This window comes from Vespa crabro, chromosome 23 (assembly GCF_910589235.1).
Source record: "Vespa crabro chromosome 23, iyVesCrab1.2, whole genome shotgun sequence".
Classification (NCBI taxonomy): Eukaryota; Metazoa; Arthropoda; class Insecta; order Hymenoptera; family Vespidae; genus Vespa; species Vespa crabro.
This window is the reverse complement of record NC_060977.1, coordinates 1,305,816-1,324,053: the sequence shown is the minus strand read 5'-3', so window position 1 is coordinate 1,324,053 and position 18,238 is coordinate 1,305,816. Positions and strand designations below refer to the sequence as shown.

The window sequence follows — 18,238 nt, the reverse complement described above, 5'->3', positions numbered from 1 at the left end:
TTTCTACACAAAATCACGAGAGCCTTCATTCGTTTATTTATTTTTATTTTTCTACCAACCGTGGAAAGCCATCTTTTTCTTTTTCTCATTCTTATTCTTCTTCTCTAAGCTTTCAAGCAATATTTTCGGATCGTTAACCGTTGTCGTTGAATACGTAGGATAAGCGTATTCTTGTATTTTTCTCATCGAAATAAATATAAACTTTCGAAGCTAAACTTATTATATTTTTCTTCCTTTTCTTCTTCTTCCTTTATTTCTATCTTCTTTTTTTTTTATTCGTGTTCTTTTACTCTTTGAAATATAACCACAACTGGATATTTTGAAATTCTCTAGACGATACTAGACACCAAAAAGCGAACGTTACCGAAAAGGCAAGAAGAGAACATCAGATTCTAAATGCAAGACACGCATTGGATTTAATCTACAAAAGTTAACAATGTTTTATTCAACCCCACCAGTGACGATGTATATACATATATATATATATATATATATATATATATATATATATATATATATATCGCAAGTTCTAATAGAATTACGTTAGCCACTCTTCAACGAGGAAAAACATTGAGTTTTTGGGAAAAGGTATATACATTGGTATGTAAATACATACATATATACACATACCAACGTTACATATACCTATATCTATCTATCTATCTATCTATATCTACGTAAAAGAGTGTACTAATACTACAATGTTACGATGTTTTTACTCAACGTTTGTAAAACGAACAAAGCTCGAGAATCGGCTTCCTGTGTGTCCATTGATTATCCGCGAGTGGGCTATTATTCTAAAATCCCTTGCTTTTTTTTTTTTTTTTTACAAGAGCGCACCTGCTCGCTACCATCTACCATCACCACCACTACTACCACGACGACCCATCGCCAACATTACCATCACCACCATCAATATCACCATAACCACCGACTGAGATACGAGAAAGAGAGAAAAATTATTTCTATGAAAGAAAAAATCTCTTGGTTCTCTCCTTTCATTTTTTCTTTCATCCTGGAAACAGCAACGATTTATATTACTCCCCGGTACCAATCGTTTTCTAATTTACGAACTCACTGTACGTTTTATTTTATCGCCTGTGTCTCGACGGATAAAAACGACGAAAGCTTGACGAAAAATAGAAAGAGAGAAAGAGAGAGAAAGAGAGAGAGAGAGGGAGATAAAGAGAGAGAGAGAGAGAGAGAGCATTTTTAATGAACAAGGGGGAGAGAGACTAGCATCGATCATGTTTACGAGAGAGCTGAATCGTTGTCAGTCTGTCGACAAGGATCATTTCGGTCGACTCAGATAGAAACGTTGAAGGAGAAGGTAGAGGAGGAATAGTAGAAGGGGGAAAGAAGAGGGGGAGGAGGAAGAGGAGAAGAAGATGATGAAGGAGGAGATAGGGTATGAGAGTGGCAAAAGGAAGGGTGGCCCTGGCGCCATGGGACCTTCACTTGTCTTCTCTCTCTCTCTCCTTCCCTCTCTCTCTCTCTCTCTCTCTCTCTCTCTCTCTCTCTCTCTCTCTCTCTCTGTTTCTCTACGACGAAACATGTTCCAGTCACGTAACGTTAAATTGATCAATTATTTCTCCAATTGTCGTTCAGAGCCGGCAACGTTTGCAGTACGTATCGCTGTTCTCGTTCGATTACCTGTGCCAGACAATGTCGGCTATTTTCCACGCTCTGAATTTGTTCATCCAAATGGAAAAATCACGTCGAAATATATATATATATGTATATATATATATATATGTGTGTGTGTGTGTGTGTGTGTGTGTGTGTGTGTGTGTGTGTGTGTGTGTGTGTGTGTGTGTGTGTGTGTGTGTGTATGTATGTATGTATATCCTATGAATTAGAAAAAAAATGAAACGAAAAAGAAGAAAACTAGAAAATTGTCTTCTCGAATATGAGACGTCCGATCAAACTTGAACCATCTATAATCCAATTTTGTCTTTTATCCAATTCGAAATGATTATACGTCACGTCCATTTTATAATATATAAACTTGTATTAATACAATTATATTATATACTTCGTATCTGTAATTAATTCGAACGATTAATTTTTTTTCCTTGTGATAATTTTATAACGACAAAAAATAAAAATAAATACGAGCGCGTATACGCGACTTCGAAGTTATTACATGAAGTTATTGAATATTAAAATTCAAAATATATAGCTAACTTCTATCGATGCATTATTCCTCTTTTTTTTTTTTTTTTGCCAGATATGATCCTATATTTGAAAAAAAAAGAAAAAAAAGGGTGGGGGGGAGGAAAAAAATAAAAAAAACTTTCCCCTTGTTACTTCTGATTCGTTCAATACGTCTGACGAAGTCTCGTCGTCGATAAAACAATTCGAGAATTTTTACAAGAAGAAAAGAAAGAAACACAGAATCAGGTCCCTATTGATTATGCAAAACACATATTCCATATGTTTTCGATATTCGAAAGCTTCCCTTTTTCATCTTTGTAATCCCTTCATACTCCCTCTGCCCCATCGTCGACGGTAAGAAAAAAAAAAACATCGGCTAAGACCGATAAGCCCTTTTTTTTTCTTTAACTTTAAAACGAAGACACATTTCTTACCATCTAACTCTTTCTCTATCTCTTTTTCTCCTTGTCATTCTTACTCTCTGTCACTTTTACTATCTCTCTCTCTCTCTCTCTCTCTCTCTCTCTCTCTCTCTCTCTCTCTCTCTCTCTCTCTCTCTCTCTCTCTCTCTCTCTCTCTCTCTCTCTCTCTCTCTGGTTGAATAATATCAACGAGTTGCGATTTCTCGACGCTGTAGACGTCCCTTTCTCTCGTCCCTGTGCAGTAGTGCACTGTGCTGGCACCGTGCAGTATAGCCTCTCACATCTTATAGTTGCAACTTATCCTTCTTCTAGTGGTAGAATTGAAAAGCAAAGAGCAAGTATGCCTGCAAGTCAGCATAAGTGTAAGCGTATGGTATAACCAGAGAGAAAGCGTACGCTTGTTGAATTTTTACGATAGATCACACTCTCTCCTCCCCCCATTGCCCTCTCTCTTGCTATTTAAATAGCAAGATTCGAACATAAGAAAATATCTAACTATCTTCTCTGTCTCTCTCTCTCTCTCTCTTCTTTCTTTCTTTCTTTCTTTCTTTCTATCTTTGAGATGTACATTGTGCTAAGTACCACTTTGAATGGCTTCGATTATTATAGCCTACGACTAATAACGCGAATTGCTATGCAGATGGGATATTAATTTCATAGTCGAACAGATCTACGATGGATTTATCTTCTCAATTATCATTATTAATGATCGATGACTTCGGAAAGGAATAATAGATTGAAGTAATCGCAAGAGAGAAAGAGAAAGAGAAATAGAGATAGAGAGAGAGAGAGAGAGAGAGAGAGAGAGAAAGAGGGAGAGAGAGAGAGAGGGAGAGAGACAGAGAGAGAGAGAGAGTGTGTGTAATTTTTAAAAATAACAAATGAAAAGAAAATTACATAGTATCGTTCTCTGCAATACTATATTGCTTTCAACTAATCGATACGTTTGTATTTCTATATTTCCTTTTTTGTATTATCAATGCAAACTTAATCGTTAATTCGTATATCATAGAAAATTATTATTTGTCTGACATAAAAGAGTTATATAATAGTATAATATAATTATATTGGTATAGAACTATTATAACAGCTGATAGTAATATTATAATTTAATATTGAATAATTATCTTCTTTGTTTATAAGTACAAATAAAAATTCGATCATAGAAGATTAAAGGGAAAACGTGAAAATTGTTTAATAAAGTGAACGTAGCTCGATCAGCTGATTTTGACAGAAGTCAATGAACGAAATTATAGAAATAGAGAGAGAGAGAGAGAGAGAGAGAGAGAGAGAGAGAGAGAGAGAGAGAGAGAGAGAGATGATATATTTGAAATACCAAACAAGAGATAATACGAATAATTAATAGAAAATCGATTAATAAATGAACATTGTTGTTCGATATCGATGATATTTCAACGAGATCAAAACTGTTGCGTTGAGATAAAAAATGAAAACAAAAAAAGAAAAAAGAAACTCTCTCTTTCTCTCTTTCAAACATATTTTTTTGTTTCTTCAAAAATATTACCAACTGGCCCCGGTATATCAGATTAATTTCACTAGCTAGCTGGTACATGGGAGGCCGATGGTGTATCTTGATTTACGTCGAGCATGATACCAATGGTATTCGACGATCGACTTTCAAACGAATTCATTGGAGAAAAAAGTGGGCAGACGAGATAACTGTTACCAGCATCGAATGCATCACGCTTGCACATGCACGTATGTTTTCTCTCTCTCTCTCTCTCTCTCTCTTTCTCTCTTTCACTCCGTTTCTCTTCTTTTATTTTGTTTAATTTTATTTTTTATTTATTTCGTTCTGTTTTTTATTTCCTTTTTTTATTGGAACCTTTCCATATTTAAAAATATTACCCTTTAGCGATTTACAAACGTTAAGCCAAACTACGTCAGTTCTGATCGGACGATGAAGTCATTAACATTGCGTCTAATTAGCATTCGTGCTTTATCGAATTCTGTAGTAAAAAATCGCAATAAGTCGATTCCATTCAACATTCTTATACGTGTGTGTGTGTGTGTGTGTGTGTGTTAAACTCAGAGATATTATTAGTTATAAAGGGCTTCGTTGTTAATGACTGAGGCCAGTTAAGAGAACTTTGGCGTTCTTTCTTATCGAAATTCTTTATTATCGAAACTTCCGACGACTGCGATCGATCCGTAATAAGACAAAGTTCTCCATTCTGTCGAGAATTAAGAAACATACCTAATGCACGATAATTATTGATCTAGAAAGAAAGAGAAAATAATATATTTACTCTAATTAAATCGAATCAAATAATGTTCATTTAAAGTCCTAACAATCGAACGTATTTATCAATAGGTAAATGTGAATAATGAATATTGTCGTTTGTAAACTACATAATCGAGTTATATTTTTCTCTGTATATATGTACATAAATGTCAAGCGGTTGCAGTTACATTAAAGAATTTGATATCGTGCTCGAGATATGAACTTTGAACTTCAAAATGTATAAAAGTTTACGAGCACGACTATTATGACGATTACGATCATGAATTTTTCAATTCTTTGGATCTACGTTTCATTCTATTTTTTTTTTTTTGTTTTTTTTTTGTTTTTTTTTTGTTTCTAATTTTATATTTTTCAATTTGCAATTCATGGCTTGAAGATGATTACGACATGATACGAATTTTCAATCGGTTATATCTACATAATTTTTGTTCTAATTTATTTTTCAAAATGAAAATCGCTATGATATTGAATATTCACATCGTTGTATCTTATTTCCTCCTTTGTAGTTTGAAGTTTCCTATTTAAAAGTCCTAATTTGATATAGATACGCAAAAATCCTTGAAAAATCAATGATCCAAAGTATCTGTCGTAAGATCGTCAAGGATATCGCACAATACCTTCTTTTTACAAGGAACATAGAAGAAGAAGAGCTCACAAAGCATCCTCTTGTTCGCATTCTTCTTTCATAAAAGAAGAGGATGAGTTCGGAAAAACGTTTCGAATAGCGTACATTGCTGGCAAGCGTACATTTTGCGCGCGTTATTCAGCGCTTTTGCGTCACTCGAAGGTCGATCGGAAAGAAAGATGAGAGAAAAAAGGACGAAAAAAAAGGGTCGAAAAAAAGGGCGAAAAAAAGGCGAAAAAAAGGCGAAAAAAAGGGCGGAAAAAAGGGAGAAAAAGAAAATGGAAAAAAGAATAAAAGAGAAACTGGAGGGAGGAGGAGGAGCTAATGCCTTTGAAACTCAAAAAGAATTTGAGTGATTCGTTAAAGATTCGACTAGTAGACTGAACATTGACTAACAATCAATGGAATCCGATTACCGTTATCACGATCGGGAATACGTTACCCTTCTTTCTTCTTCTTCTTCTTTTTATCCTTTCTCTTTTTATTTCGTCGCGATACGTGACTTCATATTGCATGCGTGTATTACTTAAAAGAAAATTACACGCTGATACATCTAGATATGCTACGTTTCCTCGTAATAGGATATATAATATCAGGCATCGCGTGATACTTGTCGTTGAAAACTGCATTTTTCCAAAGAAGAAAAAAAAAAGACAAAGGAAAAAAGTAATAGAAGAAGAAGAAAAAGAAGAAAGAAAGAAAAATTTACAAAGAAAAACCATACTTCAATTACCCTGCGAAGAGATCCTTTTTCATAGGATAAGAAATTAATTTAATAAAAATACTGATGAATTTTTTTAGATCCTACGTACTCGTGTATTTTTACAAATATATTTCCTTTCTATCCTATCAATTTATTTACGATTGGCATTCTCGATACCTTAAAAAAAAAGAAAAAAAGAAAAAAAAAAAACATTGGTTTACTCAACAAAACGAAATGAAAAATTTAATGAATTTTCCATTCCGCATTTTTCTACGGGGAAAAAAAAAAGAAAAAAAAAAAAGAAAAAAAAAAGAAAAAAAAGAAATCTACAAATTTGTTCATTATATATTTTTTTTCCAATAAATATTTTCTTCCGATCCCTATCAATTTATTTTCATTTGTACACTCTCGATGCCTTTTTGAAAAGACATACACGTTTCATCCCTCGAACAAAGAAATACAAAACTATAAACTTTTTTTTTTTTTCATTACAAATTTTTCAAATAAATATTTTCTTTAAGAATTCTCGTCGATTTATTTACAACGTTTCATTTGTACAAGTTCATAAAAAGAAGGGAGCGACTTCGAGAAAAGAAGATAAGGCGATCGAGTAAAGTGGAAAAAGAGGGAGAAGTAGTCAAGAAGGAGGAAGAGGAGGAGGAGGAGGAGGAGGAGGAGGAGAAGGAAGAGAAGGAGAAGGAGAGGGAGAGAAAGATTGTGGGTCACTCGAAGGCGCGTTCCACTTTCTCCTTTCTTCGGTTTTTCGTGGAGGTCCACGACCTCTCGACTGGGGCAACAAGGGGACGTGGGGGGAGGGGATCCAGTCGTCTTCAATGTAGCCCTGCTTTATTACCTCACAGGAAGTTATAAACCCGCTTTCATCGTATGTATCCATTCAATCAATCGAACGATCTTCGACAAATTACAGAAATTACATCACCTCGTAATCAACTTTCGATCGTTATGCCAGATGATCTTCTAACGTTCGAATCATTCTCGATAGACAAAAATGAAACTAATTTCAACGTAGGAGAGAACAAAATTATCATCGAAATGATCAAAAATGATTGGAGCAAATCATCTCCGATTCTAAGTTTTGTTTCAATCATTTGTTTTTTTTTTTTTTTTATTCTTCTTTAACGTTAACGTTCATTAATCTTCTGTAAAAATCTTCTTTTACGTATCCAACTAATTCAAATACGATTTAATATAATAATTCTTAAATGTCGTACAATTAATCTTTATATTATTTTAATCCTAATTTATTATGTCTCGAAACTAACAAATTTAATCTCATTTCTCTATTATTATATCGAATATTTCAAATCAGTTGTATTCTAATAAAGATTTAGTTATATTCTAAATAAAATTAGATATCCATAAATCAAGAATAAACATCTCTCTCTCTCTCTCTCTCTCTCTCTTTCTGTCTTTTCTAAATTCCTACAAACCATTTATTTTACTTTATCCTAAAAAATTGTTTCGTTAATCTCTCATAGTCGATAAGAGGAAAAAAAAAAAGAAAAAAGAAAGAGAAACAGAGAGAGAGAGAAAGAGAGAGTGAACGAAAGATAAAGAGAGTTAGAGATACATAGCCATGGATTTACATACAATAGGGGGATGATTCGAGTTAAATAAATCGTAGAAACGCGAATGAGAGCCCCTGCGGACCATTACGAAACCAGAGTTTCGCGAGGTATACACGCGCTAATCGATTTTCGCGATCGGAAAGCGGGACCGAAAGAGAGAGACAGAGAAAGAGAGAGAGAAAGAGAGAGAAAGATAGAGAGAGAGAGAAAGAGGAAGCTTTACGAGGGATTACTACGATTATCCGAATAATTACCCCCGGAGAGTTTTGGGGATCACGGAAGAGATAGACAACGAAGAGGGAGTGAGGAGTGAGTAGTAGTAGTAGTAGTAGGGGTTCGGGGGGTTAGAGTAAAGAGTCGTGGTAGCGTAGGTACGAGGACGAGGGCGGCAAATAAAGCTGGTCTCGCTTGGTGGCCGCATATAGGCGCCGGGATTCCCAATTCCATCTGTGTATTTAGTTCCGCCGTTTATCATTGACCGTATAATCGAGATCAGCTTCAAAAAAAAAAAAAAGAAAAGAAAAAAAAAAGGAAGAAAGAAAGAAATTCAATACAAATGCTAAACATATTGTAGGATCTCCTTCGAAAAGATTATCACGTCTTTTACATGCTATACATATTAAATACCATTCATCTAAAAGCGAATAAATGAATGAATGAATGAATGAATGAAAGATGATTATAAAAAGGATCATTCAGTGTGATTACATTGCATGTGTATGTTGTTACATAACTGCATTTTGAATTTTTTTACATAAAATGCATTTTGTAAGATCCTTCAAAATTTTTATGTCCTTCTTTTTTGTAACCTTTGATCAATGTTATCAAAAAGCGAAGTGAGATTGTAAACAAAAAAAAAAAAAGAGGGGACCCTCTCTACTATCGAAACTACAGTTTATAGTTTTAGAACATGTTGTAAGATCCTTCGAAATCCTTATGTTACATTTTTCGTTTCGTTTCTTTTCTTTTTCTCTCTGTTTCACCCTTTTCCAATATATATATATATATATATATATATATATATATATATATATATATATATACTCACGTTAGAAAATATTTAGATAAAAGTGAAGTAAGATAGAAAGTGAAGTAAAAAAAAAAAACCAAAACAAAAAAAAAGTGAAAAGAATCATCCATTGACAAGTATACGTACATACGTACATGTATACATTAGTTATCGATAAGATAAGAGGTGAATACGATATACTCTCTTAAACGATCTTATCATCCTAGTGCAAAGGTAATGCTATAGATCATAAAATACATGCGTCATGAAAAAATATGAGGAGTGAAAGAAAGAGAGAAAGGAAGAGAGAGAGAGAGAGAGAGAGAGAGAGAGAGAGAGAATGAGAGAGAGAGAGAATGAGAGAGAGTGAGTGAGTGAGTGAGTGAGAGAGATAGCGGGAGGTGGAGAAAGTCAGGACAAAGTGCAGGTGTTGAAGTAGGAAATATTTCAAACTAAAGCGATAAAAATCTTTTCTTCCCAATGCAATTTCCTTATCACTTAAAGATAAGTTGTTCCTCTTATTCGCGACAAACACATCCTGTTAAGTTGAGAAGGCTTTCCTCCAACTTCCACGAACCCTTTGATGCTTATCGCTTTCCAAGATTGTTCGCAGGGGTGACACGGTCTAAGGAACACGGCGCACGCCATAACGTTATGGGGAAGGGAGTAAAGTGTCCTAGAGTAGCGATAGGAGAAATAAGAGAGAGAGAGAGAGAGAGAGAGATAAAAAAAAGATGTAGCAAAAAAAAGGGGGAAAGGAAAGAAGAAGAAAAAAAGGCAATAAAAGACGATGACTCACCAAGAGCCTTGCAACTTCCACCACGTAGGGAATCTCCTGCTAGCTGAATGATAGCCATGAGAAGATCGCCGAGCATCAAGCAAGCGACATGATGAGTCTGGCATCGCCAGTGCAAAACGTGATGAGATGCTGGTAACAGCCAACCAGCAGCCAAGGTGGCTGCCAAGAACACAGCGCTGATGATAAAGCCCACTGGATAGAGCGTGAATCTGATGTCTGTTGCTTGCACATGTGGTCTGGAAAAAAAAGAAACAAACTATATAGAGATATCCACCAATTATCTCTTCGTCCATTTAATCAAATCTGACGTCAAATACATTTTTAGAACGTATTATTATTTCATTAACAAATTGTGAGATCATTTTATAAGGTTTTTCTTTTTGTGATCAACCTAACGTATTAACAAAAAAAAAAAAAAAAAAAAAAAAAAAGGAGAGATCAAAAGAAATAAATTTATGATAAAGCCCTAAAGAATGGGGGCGGGGGGGGCGGATGATGGGTAATAGAAAAGTGAACTTGACGTTTGTTGCTTGCACGTGTCGCTGTCAAACAAATTACATGGATATATTTCTTTCGATTATCCTTTCGCAATTAACAACCCTTATAATTTCGGACGACAAGTTAATCGTCGTTAATATTTAATTTACAAACATTTTCATGCGTTTTGCGTCATTTTATATTTTTCTTCCTTTTCTTTTCTTTTCTTTTTCTTTTTTTTTTTTTTTTCTCTTAATTGGATCAATTTCCGACGCGTGCTAATAAATTAAATTAAATCCCTGAAAATAATAGATCCGATCAGGGCACGTATCGCACATATCCATTTGCTTAGAGAAATTCATTCTTGAATCGATCTAACCGAAGACAGATTATTCCAACTCCTTTCTTCTACGTTCAGCTTTCTAACGGGCTCGTAGTTTAATTAAACTCCGAGGTAACTTTATCTCTCGGTATCAGCGACCGATCGATTGGCCGCGTGCCAGTATGGCATGCCAGCGAGTTATTCCATCGATCTTTTATGCCGAGGGATCGCTTTCTCTCTCTCTCTCTCTCTCCCACACAGAAAGAGAAAGAGAGAGAGAGAGAGAGAGAGAGAAAGAGAGAGAGATGCACTCGTTCTTTATCCATCTATCTCTTTTGCACGCTCGCGCGTTCTCGTTCCATCGAGACGTACGAATAATGCACCGTAATACTTCATCGCGTTTCGTCCACCGCATGCCTGATTAAATTTCGCCCTTCGCCCTTTCCTCCCTCCCTGCCTGCCTGACTGCCTCCTCTACTCTACCGCATCGTCATCTTTCTCGAGACAGAGAGAAAGAGAGAGAAAGGAAAATAGAGAGAGAGAGAGAGAGAGAGAGAGAGAGAGAGAAAGAAAGAGAGAAAGAGAGATAAAAAGAAAAAAGGAACAACTCTATCTCAACGCATCTTTCTGACCTCGAATTATCCGTAAAAGTATTTACCAATGGTATTTCAAACACTTTATCGCGACAAATTCTTCGTGTAAACTCTTGAACAGATTATCCTCTCTAAATTGTTATATATATATATATATGTGTGTGTGTGTGTGTATGTGTGTATGTATGTATGTATGTATGTTATTTTAGGATATACTTTAGTAATAATCCTTGAGAAATGTAATAGTCCTTGGCAACTTCTTCCTGGAGAACCGTTATTTGTCTGAATGAATCATCCGGAAATGTAGTAGTCATAAAATGAATTCTAACAATTTTTTTTTTTTCTTTTTTCAAATGTCTCGAAACACGAATCCTTTCATATTCTCGTCTACTATAAATATCGTCTATTATATATGATCATTATGGAATTTGTTATATACTCGCATTATCTATTGTACGAGAATAACATCCCGGACATAATTTCTATAAAAATAAATTCTTTACAAAATTATAATAATACAAAATATAATAAATGTTAAATAATGTACGAGTAGACTTTGATCATTATTTTCTCAAGAAGATAATAAGTATTTGAGTTATAGTAAGAGAGTATATATATATATATATATACAGCACAAAGTGAAAGTCACGAAAGAGGCTGAGAAAAAGGAGAGAGAGAGAGAGATACATAGAGAGAGAGAGAGAGAGAGAGAGAGAGAGAGGAGAAAGCGTTTTGAAAAGATTCCGATAATTTCGTCACAAACGAGCACACTGAGGAAAGAAAAGAGATCCTTTCGATTTCTCTTTATTTTCATGAAAAAAGTGAAATAGATATTTGAAACGTTAGGAAGATGAATTATAATAAAGAGTCTGGACCAAGTTTTCACCATGAAGATAATATTTATGTGAATTGAAGGTTCGCGTTACTTCAGAATGATGTGTGCTGCAAGTACAGCATAGCATAGCACAGCACAATATAGTATAGCGCAGTACAGAGTGCAGCATCTGCGTTTCGCGATCGCAAATAAGGGTATAACGTATGCACGCTTTTTCAAAGAGACTTCTCTCGTTCAAAGGGGAAACGGAAATCGATCGATAATCGAAGGCTCTTCGCGTACATATCAACGGGGTATTGCCACTCTCTCTATCTTTCTCTCTCTCTCTCTCTCTCTCTCTCTAGACTCTTCGATGGTAATAGACGCAACGAATACATTCTCTCAAATCTATAATTTTCTCAAGTTACTTTCATTTATCACCTTCCTATGTATAAACGTGTCTATCTATGTATGTGGACTTAATTGAGTCCTACGAACAAGTTTGAAAAACTCGCCAACTTTAATCATTTTTTTGCGTAATTCCCTTGACTCTCTTTCCTTTTCTCTCTCTCTCTCTCTAAGTTGAAACGTATGTATATATATATATATATTCTCATTGAAGACGACGAGGAGAAACCACTCACGTCGACTGCGAATTTTAACACTTTACATGTAAGATTATCTCCACATCCTTTCTAGTTAGTTACGTCATTTCTCTATTCTCTTGAAGAAAAAGTCGAACGCTCGCACGTTCCGAACAATAATACGATAGTTACTGGGAATATTCTGATTATTGATAACATCTCCAAAGAGAGAAAGAGAGAGAGAGAGAGAGAGATATTACCTAAAATTTTGACATTATTGTCATACTTAGAGAACGATTCGATCGATTTGATCTACGTAATCGTCGATCCGTACAATTTAAAAATTCTTTGGAAAAAAAAATAAAAAAATAAAAAAAAAAAAAAAAAAGGGAAGAAAGTATCGAAAGTATAAATTCTACGAGATCGTTAAAATTTAATAAATAAATAATCGAGCGATACTTCGCAATTATGCTGACAGTATTTTAAATGAACGATATTTGGTATATTTTTGTATGACGCGTTGTCTGAATAAACAACGAGTAAAAAAAAAAGAAAAAACATATCTCGCAAAGCTCTGTAAAACAGTTACGGGTTTAACATGTTACGTTTCACTCTTCGTTTCGTTCGTTCGTTCGTTTGGTGTCGAAGATGTTTCACGCATCATCGACGATGATCGGATATATAATTTTCGATATTAATATCCGTGAAAGAAGATATTGCTTAGCTAGCTAGCTAGCTAGAAGAGATGAACATAGTGTTCCTTCTTGGAATAATATTCCGTTCGATCTGCTAAGAAAATTTCTTGAAATCTTTAACGTGCTAATGTTTACTTGAATCTCTCTCTCTCTCTCTTTCTCTCTTTACGAAGTAACGTCGAACCTTTCGCGGAAGTCGACGAGAAAGGGAGGAAGAGAGAGAAAAAAAAAGATAAGAGAGAAGAAATAAGATAAAAAGTGAAATGAAAGGATAAAGTTAAGACTAAGAGGATAAAAATAAAATAAAATAAGAAGAAAAAAAAGAAAAAAAGATAAAAACGTAAAGACTGAGCACTCTCACCTTTGCGGTGCGTGTTCAGAGCAAGCAAAGACCTTGACCGCCTGGTTGAGTTCCTTGATCCTCTCGACGCAAAACTGGCCGCTTGGTAAAATAACACCGTCTACTTTCATGCTACCGTCTGACTGCAATACGGCATCTTTTACGTCGGCCAAGATCGTGTATTTGTCCCCCCGAGGACAAGCCGGAAATCCTGACACTATGTCCACCATTGTCGATGAGTCTCCCAATAACGGTGTCGTGTCTTCCGACTCGTTTACAAAATCGCACGATTCCCTGTTAAATTATTAAAATCCATTAGAAAATTGCGATTCCTCGACATCATTAATTACACCAGCAATAATAAAAATCTCTAGATTAATTTTATATATATATATATATATATATATATATATATATATATTTTTTTTTTTTTAATTCATCGAAGGATAGAAATTTCATGCGAAATTTTTTTCTAACATTATTTATAAATTTTGAAATTAATTATATCTCATTAATAGTTCTTTTCTATGAATAACTACGAAACGTTCGAAATTTCTTGCACAAAATTAGCAAAAAAGTGTACTTCTCGGTTAACTTTCATGCATTACAATCGTTTTCTCTTTAACGAAATCATTTCGATGGGACTCGAACGTAACCAATTTCGTTACTAAGCAAACGTAATAATACTTGCGTATGTTACGAAAATAGGTATCGATATATATCTTAATAATAATCATATGAAAAAATAAGAAAAACAAAAATAACAACGAAAAATTATTTACATTCCTTTTCTTTGCCAAGTTTTCGTTTAAAGACGTTTCAAAGAGAACGAAACAAAAGGAATGTAAACAGAGTAGTCGACAAGGTGTTGCGACGTGTTCACGTAGCTTGACACAGGAAAGAAAATAATAATTATTTACTGCCTTTCGAAATACCGACGCAAAGAATACGAATACCGAGGAAAAATAAAACAACTATCCTGCGTGATAAATGTTAATAGGAATATTTAGACTTAGTTTATATATATATATATATATATATATATATATAGATATAATATATGTAATATTTATATACAGATATTTAAATAATGTTCACGCACTGTTTGTCAGACCAGTAAATATATTTTTTTCTTTCTCTACATAATTTATATTCGTTTATAAATTTCAAACATATTAGATGGAATAGATGAAAATAGAAATAAATGAAAATAATATTTAAACCAACCTGCCCTCGTGGAAAACGGCAGATTTTCCGCAGCAACGTCTAATCTTGGGCTTCATAGTTGCTGCGGCATGATTCCCTTCTGGGGTTTTTTTAACGCAAACAAAGATAGCATTGGCGTCGGCACAATAATCGTTAGGTGCGATCGGTTCCTCAACGTTTCCATCGACAATGGCATAGCCATCTTCAAGAAATATGAAAGGTACGGCCGTTCTCGATGGTATTCTGGTCAAAACGGAATCGTCTCGACATTCTGGTCTTCTACCCTCTAAAACGTTCCATCCGTCTAACGGTTCGTTATATTGCATTTGCCGAGTCGGCGAGTAGATCTTTGGTTGCCATGCTGTCGTGCTTTTCCTGCAATCGTTAGTAACCTTCGAAACGCCATTCTCAACGGACACGATTAGTTCCTGATCGCGTGGGCAACACTTTAATATAGGAATACGCGTTGTAGTAGCATCGTTTGGTTCGCATATTATCGACGAAGTTAAGAACGATATAATATATAAAACGAGAAGATAATTATTTGTCGTTTTCATGATGCTATTTGTTTCCCTTTATTTTGTTTTTCTCTTCGAAGAAAAAAAAAATCTTAGTCACAAAAAAGCGCGGGAAACGAGGATCATATGGGATTCATAATTCACTATTGTACACGTTCAATACCTTCCTACGAATATATATATATTAAATTCAACGAATGTTGCGTTAATAAATAATATGTGTATGTATGTTAAATGTAAGGGAGAAAAGGATGAACGAACGTAAACAATGTACACGCTCAACGAATTCCTTCGCGGAGGAGAAAAGCATAGGCTCGACGTTCGAAGGTTACGGAGTTACTGAAGTCGCCCGACCATGCGGCTTCGGCGGCGTGCTCGATGGATGCGCGCGCACCCCCCACCACTCGCGTCCTTATTCGTGCGCGCCTTCTCTCTATCTTTCTCTATCTATCTATCTATCTATCTCTTTCTCTCTCTCTCTCTCGTGCGCTCTTTCCTACCCTCTTTTACTTTTGCTTCTCACCTACCACCATACCTTCGACCTTCGACCTTCGCCTTCACTTTACTCCTCTCCCCTCCCTTTCCTACGCCCTTCTTACGTTTCGTACCAACACCGTAGGTCCAGGACAAGTCTCCTCTTTCTACCGGAAATGCAACGGTACCATGCGTGCATATACATGTACATAAATATGTATATACACATATTACACCTTACACACTAGTCTTACGTTTCACGAGATCTTTTTTTTTTGTCTCCTTTGCCTTCACAATTCTTTACTCCAGTTATTTTCAACTACATGATTTTATTGTAACAGAAGTGATAACAGTAAAATTTAATCGACTTTACCTCGATCAATTTTGATCTATTTGTATTTATAGTTGAATTTAGCTTACAGCTTATTAACGATAGGATTCAAATTGCGAATATAATTGCTGACGACGACTCGACACTGTTCCGTATTTACTCTGCTTTTAGACTTCACAGGAAACTAAATGGATAACTGTTATATGATTAGCTTCAATATGATTAACTGTTATAATACCGGTATAATAACTGATAAAATTAAACAATTAGTAATTGGAGAAACTGTTAAATAAGTTTAACGTTAAATTGAAGCGTCATAAATTTTACAAAAAAGAAATACCCTTATTTCACGTTTAATTATATCCTGTTAATTTTTACGAATTTATGTAACTTATATTTTATAATAAAATAATAAAAAAAAAAAAATAAAAAATAAAAAAAACTGACAATTTATGTAGATCATTAATAATGATAAATTATAAAGAAAATAATATAATTGACACGTAATGATAAATGATACGCAACAGTGTTAAAACGTCGGAGAAATTATATTTGTAATTTCATGTTAATTGATATCTCCTATGTCATAAGCTGAATTCAATTACAAATTTATAAGCGCACACACACACATATATATATGTGTGTGTGTGTGTGTGTGTGTGTGTGTATGTGTGTGTATGTGTGTGTACAGAATTACATATATGATTAATCTTTCGATCGAGAATCTCAATCGAAGAGCGAAAGAACGCGTGACTAAGCAGAGATTCTGGAAGAAAATTCTACGTAGTAAATTTAAGCTACAAGAAAGTCTCGTCAAAATATACATGAATGGCCTTGGGAGGGGGATTGATTATTATTGATAAAAGAAACATTCCTATTAACGAGTTATTCCAAAAACACGATCGTGAATTTATTATGAGAATATCGAGTTTTCTAATCTGACTACCTAGAAATCGTCATTAAAATTGATTTAGATTTCGTATAACAATCTAATCATCTTATTTCTAATAAACGTCTAATAAAAAGATACTTCAAGGTAAAGAGAGAAGGGAGTAAACAAAATGATATAGTTCGCGAATGAGAGCCGAATACTTTGCACGGAGCTTTTTCAAAATAGAATCCACCAACGCTTTAATATTCGTTTACAAAATGTTTCCGGCCTCTCTCTCTTTCTCTTTCTCTTTCTCTCTCTCTCTCTCTCTCTCTCTCTCTCTCTCTCTCGCACGTTCTTTCTTTCTTTTTTTATTTTTTATATATTTTTGTTTCTGCAAAAAATTTCAAGCAACTTCGTAACGTTTCGTTTTCTATTTCTACGTGGGTGTAAAATTTTTTAGAGAAACTTTTTTCTTCACCTTTTTTTCTTTGTTTTTTCTTTTTTTTTTTTTTTTGGATTGTGCCAGTAAAAGAAACTTTGGTTATAAAAAAAAAAAAAGAAAAAAAAAATAGGATTTAACGTATGTAATCGTTCCGTTTTTCCCCTTTCCCTTTTTACCTTAGTAAAACGATTTAATTTTCAATCACCTTTTGTTTTAATCACCGTTTCGATCATGGATAATAGTTTGGAGAAAGTAACTTCTCTCTCTCTTCCTCCCTCTCCCTCTCTCTCTCTCTCTCTCTCTCTCTCTCTCTCTCTCTCTCTCTCTCTCTCTCTCTCTCTCTCTCTACAAAGTGTTCGCTGACTCGAAAACATCGTTTTTCTAACTCAAGCGGAAACCGCTTGGAAAGTTTTGCGAGCGTGTAAGGGTAGCAGGACTATACCAATTAAGCTTCCTCGTCGTTTCGCAACGGACGCAAATTGGAGATTTATGACTTGACCATGTATTGCAAAGCCCTACAGAGTCCTTTTCATGGTATTTTACGTGAAGAGGAGAGTCTTCTTGGATAATTAAAATCTATGGTCAAGTTTACAACACTTTTTTTTGGAGAGGAGAAAACGAAACAAACAAACCAAAAATAAAAAAAAAAAGGAGAAAAAATCTTTCACAAAAACTAACTACAAAATTGTATATATCCGTGGAAACGAAAATATTTTTTTTATTATTCAAAAAGTTAGAATTTATTGTTAAATATATATCTATAATATCCAAAGATCTAACTAATGTGAGTAATGGGTAGACAAAATATGGGGTCGCGGAATCGATCTAGGTATATAAATCACAAACCCATGCGTGTACTCGCATACGCAGCTCGCAAACGTACGTTTGTTAATAGGTTTGCACGTGCATGTCCCTAACGTAATGCCGATTTTATCTACCCTCCTCATAGGCCACGCAGGATTCGTCGGACAAAGGATAAAGACCAGACAGTTTGATCC

At 34.7% G+C, this 18,238-nt stretch overlaps 1 protein-coding gene across 1 annotated transcript in view; it reads right to left on the bottom strand.

Moving 5' to 3' along the window:
• The window catches only part of LOC124431995 (probable G-protein coupled receptor Mth-like 1), a 96,380-nt gene extending 80,940 nt beyond the window's left edge, over nucleotides 1-15,440 (bottom strand). Inside the window, exons 1-3 of the mRNA XM_046980446.1 lie at nucleotides 14,623-15,440; nucleotides 13,417-13,689; nucleotides 9,571-9,806 (exon numbers count right to left, since the gene is read on the bottom strand). Of these exons, the coding sequence (XP_046836402.1) occupies nucleotides 9,571-9,806; nucleotides 13,417-13,689; nucleotides 14,623-15,158 (1,045 nt within the window). The 5' untranslated portion in view covers nucleotides 15,159-15,440. The remainder of the gene's footprint in view (nucleotides 1-9,570; nucleotides 9,807-13,416; nucleotides 13,690-14,622) is intronic.
• Nucleotides 15,441-18,238: the final 2,798 nt, after the last annotated feature.